General features: G+C 39.0%; 1 protein-coding gene across 1 annotated transcript; it reads right to left on the reverse strand.

Annotated features, from left to right (window-relative positions):
- Positions 1–664: 664 nt before the first annotated feature.
- LOC103163862 (zinc finger protein 431-like) lies at positions 665–5,296 on the reverse strand. Its single transcript, XM_035451451.1, has 3 exons — positions 4,564–5,296; positions 3,913–4,311; positions 665–819 (listed from the first exon to the last, which is right to left on the reverse strand). Exons 1-3 carry the CDS (start codon positions 5,294–5,296, stop codon positions 665–667), a joined length of 1,287 nt encoding a protein of 428 aa, XP_035307342.1.
- Positions 5,297–5,823: the final 527 nt, after the last annotated feature.

Below are 5,823 nucleotides of genomic sequence, written 5' to 3' on the forward strand. Positions count from 1 at the left end.
GTCCATTACCACAAATTAGTAGCAGCTGACCCGGGGGAGGAGCGAGGGTCGCAGCAAGAGCTCAGGTTCAGTAATCAAGGACTCAGGTTTAATAACTCAACATGCTCAAAATTTACTCAAAATTTACAAAGTGAAACTGTCGAGGGCCAAAAGGGGCCTCATACTGAGTCAAGAGTTAATCATTGTTAGATGACCAGAATCGCTGCGACTACAAGATGTTTTTTCCGGATAAGCTGCACAATACATGTTGCAAAATGTTCTCCCTTTTCTCAGAAATAGCTGCGGTTCGCTAACAATGGGACCATGGGCTAAGATTTACCTTGCCTCTATTTCCTCTTGAAAATTTTCCATTCCTCCTGCTCCCTTACCCCACCCTGAGTAAAAATCCCCTGCATATAAGCAAGCTTTACCTTTCAATAAACGAGACCTTGACATTGCACAGACGGACTCTTGTCCTTTCTTGCGCCGCTTGGTCTCCATTCCTTTCTCGCCCTCATGACCCCTTTAGGTGACAACCCCCTCGAGACCCTCAAATAACCTGGCCTGCTGGACGGGTCATGAAACTAATAATTGACTTTTAAGAAAGTTAGATATATGTGAAAAAATCACACAGCCATCCTGACTTTGACAAAGAGCAAACCATTCCCAGGAGAAGAAAACTGCATCAACAAGATACTGACTCATCTCGCCCCATATGCAGTGGTAACTGCTGACACATGAAATGGGGCACACAGCTGCAGCCAACCGCCTGTTTGTCAAACCTCTGAGCTGACAGAACTGGGACAAACAAGGTTGAACATATCGCCATAGGAGACTTCCCTAATTGGAAAGTTAACGTTGTGTGGCACAAGCTAAAGTTTGCAAAGTATATATCCACCAATGTGGTCAGTTTTGATTCACATGACATGAATTAATATATGCTGGGAAACTGGACAATCACTCCCCCCTGCCACAATCAGGTCGTTTTTCATAATGGTGACTCCAGCCTAACATGGTCAAAAAATATAACAGTATATACTTTTCAGGCGGGTGGTGGTGGTGCACAGCCTTTAATCCCAGCACTCGGGAGGTAGAGGCAGGTGGGTCTCTGTGAGTTCAAGGCCAGCCTGGTCACCAAACAGAGTTCCAGGACAGTCTGCAAAACCTACAGAGGAACTCTGTCTCAAAAACCAAAAAGGCAAAAAGACTATACAATTTTCATCAACATATATGATTCATTACTTAATTTGTCCTATTTTCCTCCATCCTTAGATGACAATATTTTTACAATATAAAAAGAAACCAATATTTTACTGATATAATATTTCACCTAATCTTATTTGAGCATTAATGAGACAGCTCAATATGAAGATGGCCAAAAGAAGATGCCTCAAAATAGTCTACCACAGTCCACATATCTGCCATGGCCTACAAACCCATAATCACATTATGGAAACACACAACACAATGTTTTTGCTTTTCTAAAATAAATTTCATGGCCATTAAATTATCTGGCATCTGAAGACAATTCACAGGGAAGGCTGTATTTCAGGATTAAGAACCAAGGGGACAACTAAGGGGAACAAGAAGAATATTGGAACACAAAATGATATTCACATATCTATAGCTCATCATGCTATGCTATGAGATGTAGAGTTGATTACTTATTATGCTATCTTCTAACATCTCTACAATATAGATGAAAATCAGCATTTGGATACACACTTGAGGTATTTGATGATGCTCTCCTCTATTAAGCATTTTAACATATAATGTTAAAACATTTGACAAAACAGCACAAATGGGGGTACAACTTCTATCCTTGGACTTTTACTCAGGAGACCAAACATGAGATTCAGGAGTTCAGTAGGAGCCCTGTGTAATCACTGACATACAAGTCAGGCTGGATAACAATCAACAACTCAAGCAAATGCTGAAAATAGGAAAAAAACCATGAACAACAACACACTTCCACAGACACCCTTACCTGAAAAGAATGATCGCATAATGCGTGAATTGTGATTTCTAAGATCAAATCATTTACATGAATAAGCTTTTAAAAAACCATGTATGAGCTCTTTCCAATCGCCTCACATCAATACAATATATCACATCAACACGATATATAAAGGTTTTAATATGTGAATTTTTCTTTTTTTAATTTAAATTAGAAACAAGCTTTATTTACATGTCAATCTCGGTTCCCTTTCTCTCCCTGCCCCCCAACTTACCCCCTATCCCAACCCCTTTCTGCTCCTCAGGGAGGGTGAGGACTTCCATGGGGGAATCTTCCAAGTCTGTATATTATTTGGAGCAGAGCCTAGACTCTCCCCAGTGTGTCTAGGCTCAGAGAATATCCCTCTATCTGGAGAGGGCTCCCAAAGTTCTAGGGGTAAATACTGATCCACTGGTAAATACCAGTGGCCCTGTAGATTGTCCAGATATCCAAACTGACTTCTTCCTTCAGGATATGCTGGCTTCCTAGCTATCAGTCTGGGGTCCATGAGCAATGCCTTGTTCAGGTCAGCTGTTTCTGTGGGTTTCTCCAGCCTAGTCTTCTCTGATCATCAGTCCACCCTGTCTGCAACTGGATTCGAGAGTTCAGCTCAGTGTTGAGCTGTGGGTGTCTGTGTCTGCTTCCATTACCTACTGGATGAAGGCACTAGGACGGCATATAAGGTAGTCATCAATCTCATTATCAGAGAAGGGCATTTAAGGTAGCCTCTCAACTGTTGCTTAGATTGTTAGTTGGGGTCAACCTTGTAGATCTATGGACATTTCCCTAGTGCCAGAATTCTCTTTAAACCTATAGTGGCTCCCTCTATGATGGTATCTCCTTCCTTGCTCTCCTCTATTCTTCCTCTGACAAGATCTTCCTGTTCCTTCATGTCCTCCTCTCCCCTCCTCTTCTCCCCTTCTCTTACTTCAAACTCCCTCTTCCCTCCCCCATGCTCTCCATTAGCTTATGAGATCTTGTCCCTTTCCCCTTCCCTGGGGGAGCATATATGTCTCTTAGAGTCCTCCTCATTTCCTAGATTCTGTGATGGTGTGGATTGTAGGCTGCTACTTCTTACTAGATCTAAAATCCATATATGAGTAAACACCTACCATTTTTATCTTTTGGGGACTGGGTTACCTTACTCAGGATGGTTTCTTCTAGTTCCATCCATTTGCCTGGGAATTTCAAGATTCCATTGTTTTATTCCCACTGAATAGTACTCCATTGTGTAAATGTACCACATTTTCTCTATCCATTCTTCAGTTGAGGGGCATCTAGGCTGCTTCCAGTTTCTGGCTATTACAAATAATGCTGATATGAACATGGTTGAACAGATTTCCTTGTTGTATGAATGTGCATCTTTTGGGTATATGCTTAGGAGTGGAATTGCTGGATCTTGTGGTAGATTGATTCCCATTTTCCTGAGGAATTGCCATACTGATTTCCAAAAAATAAAATAAAATAAAATAAAATAAAGACTTAAATATATTTATAGGGCTTGAGACATGGTCAAGCAGTCAAGACAAGTTCATTTGAGGAACAAAATTGGGTTTTGACAACTTTCTTATTCCTGCAACAGGAGATCTTATGTTCTTGGGATGAAGAATTCCTATATACATGCACTTATCTACATAAAGAGATACTGGAAATCACAAAATAAAAATTCAAACAATTCATTAAGCATATTTTTACTCATGAATATTTTTCTCATGTAAATTTTCATTCCTATAGGAATAAATTCTTTTGTCTTTGATGAGGATGGTGTCACAAAAAGGCTTTATCTCATTGATTATATTTGTAGGGTTTCTCTTTACTATGTGTTTTTTCATGGTTTTGAAGACTACTGTGCTTTGCAAAAGCTTTAAGACATTGATTACATTTGTAGGGTTTCTCTCCAGTATGTGTTCTTTTATGCTGTTGAAAACTATCATTACGTGCAAAGGCTTTATCACATTGATTACATTTGTAAGGTTTCTCTCCAGTATGTATTCGCTCATGTATTCGGAGACCACTCTGTTGTGTAAAGGTTTTACCACATTGATTGCATTCATAAGGTTTCTCTCCTGAATGTCTTCTTTCATGGTACTGAAGATTACTGTGATATGCAAAGGCTTTTTCACAATGGTTACATTTGTAAGGTTTCTCTCCAGTGTGTATTCTTTCATGCATTCGGAGATTACCTTGTTGTGTAAAGGCTTTATCACACTGATTACATTTGTATGGTTTCTCCCCAGTATGTCTTCTTTCATGAGTTTGGAGATTATGGTAATATGCAAAGGTTTTGCCACATTGATTGCATTCATAAGGTTTCTCTCCAGTATGTGTTCTTTCATGTACTCGGAGATGACTCAGTTGTATAAAGGCTTTGTCACATTGATTGCATTGGTAGGATTTCTCTCCAATATGTGTTCTTTTATGCAATTGAAGATAACTGTGCTTTGCAAACCCTTTGCCACACTGAGTACATACATAAGGTTTCTCTCCAGAATGTGTTCTTTTATGGTATTCAAGAGCACCATGATGTGCATAGGCTTTTTCACATTGATTACATTTGTATGGTTTCTCTCCAGTATGTAATTGTTCATGTACTCGGAGATTACTCTGCTGTGTAAAGGCTTTATCACATTGATTACATTTGTATGGTTTCTCTCCGGTATGCGTTCTTTTATGGAGTTTAAGATAATTGTATATTGCAAAGCCTTTACCACACTGAGTACATTTATAAGGTTTCTCTGCAGAATGTGTTCTTTCATGTACTCGAAGGTTACTCTTCTGTGAAAAGGCTTTATCACACTGATTGCATTTGTATGGTTTCTCTCCAGTATGTGTTCTTTTATGGTATTGAAGATTATCATGCCTTGCAAAGGCTTTATCACACTGATTACATTTGAATGGTTTCTCTCCAGTATGTAACTTTTCATGCACTCGAAGTTTACTCTGTTGTGTAAAGGCTTTATCACATTGATTACATTTGTATGGCTTCTCTCCAGTATGTGATCTTTTATGTTGTTGAAGACTACTGTGGTGTCCAAAACCTTTGTCACATTGATTACATTTATAAGGTTTCACTCCAGTATATGTTCTTTCATGCAGTTGGAGACAACTTTGATTTGCAAAGACTTTACCACATTGAATATACTCAAAAGTTTTCTCTCCAGTGTTTATTCTATCTTGTATTTGTAGATAACTCTGATGTTCAAAGGCTTTATCACACTGAGTATACTGAGAAGATTCTTCTTCATTATTAATTTTATTGTTCCTATGAAGATAATTGTTACATGTAAATGCTTTACCATGTTTATTACACTGACGAATCATTTTTACCATATGAATTCATTTTACAATTTGGTCTGATTATCAAGAGGAATCATAAGATTTTCACTTTGTTTGCATCCACAGTGTTCCCCTTCATTTTTTTTTTTTTGCACCTTTAAAAATACCTGTTTTAGGCCAGGCATTGGTGGTGCACACCTTTAATCCCAGCACTTGGAAGGCAGAGGCCAGCCCATCTCTGTGATTTCCAGGCCAGCCTGGTCTACAGACAGAGTGCCTGGATAGGCTCCAAAGCTACACAGAGAAACCCTGTCTCAAAAAACCAAAAAACAAACAAACAAAAAAACCAAACAAACCTATGTTAGTAGGGGCATTTATTAACACAGTTCACTGTGGTATTTGAATAGCTATGGCCCAAATAGACTCATAAGTTGGAAGGGTTGGCCCATAGGTAGTGGCACTATGAGAATATGTGGGTTTGGTTGTGTAGGTGTAACATTGATAGATACACTATGTCACTGTAGTGGTGGGCTTTGAATTTTTATATGCTCAACTATGTCCAGGGTGTCACA

The sequence above is a fragment of the Cricetulus griseus genome (assembly GCF_003668045.3).
Source record: "Cricetulus griseus strain 17A/GY chromosome 1 unlocalized genomic scaffold, alternate assembly CriGri-PICRH-1.0 chr1_0, whole genome shotgun sequence".
Taxonomy (NCBI): Eukaryota; Metazoa; Chordata; class Mammalia; order Rodentia; family Cricetidae; genus Cricetulus; species Cricetulus griseus.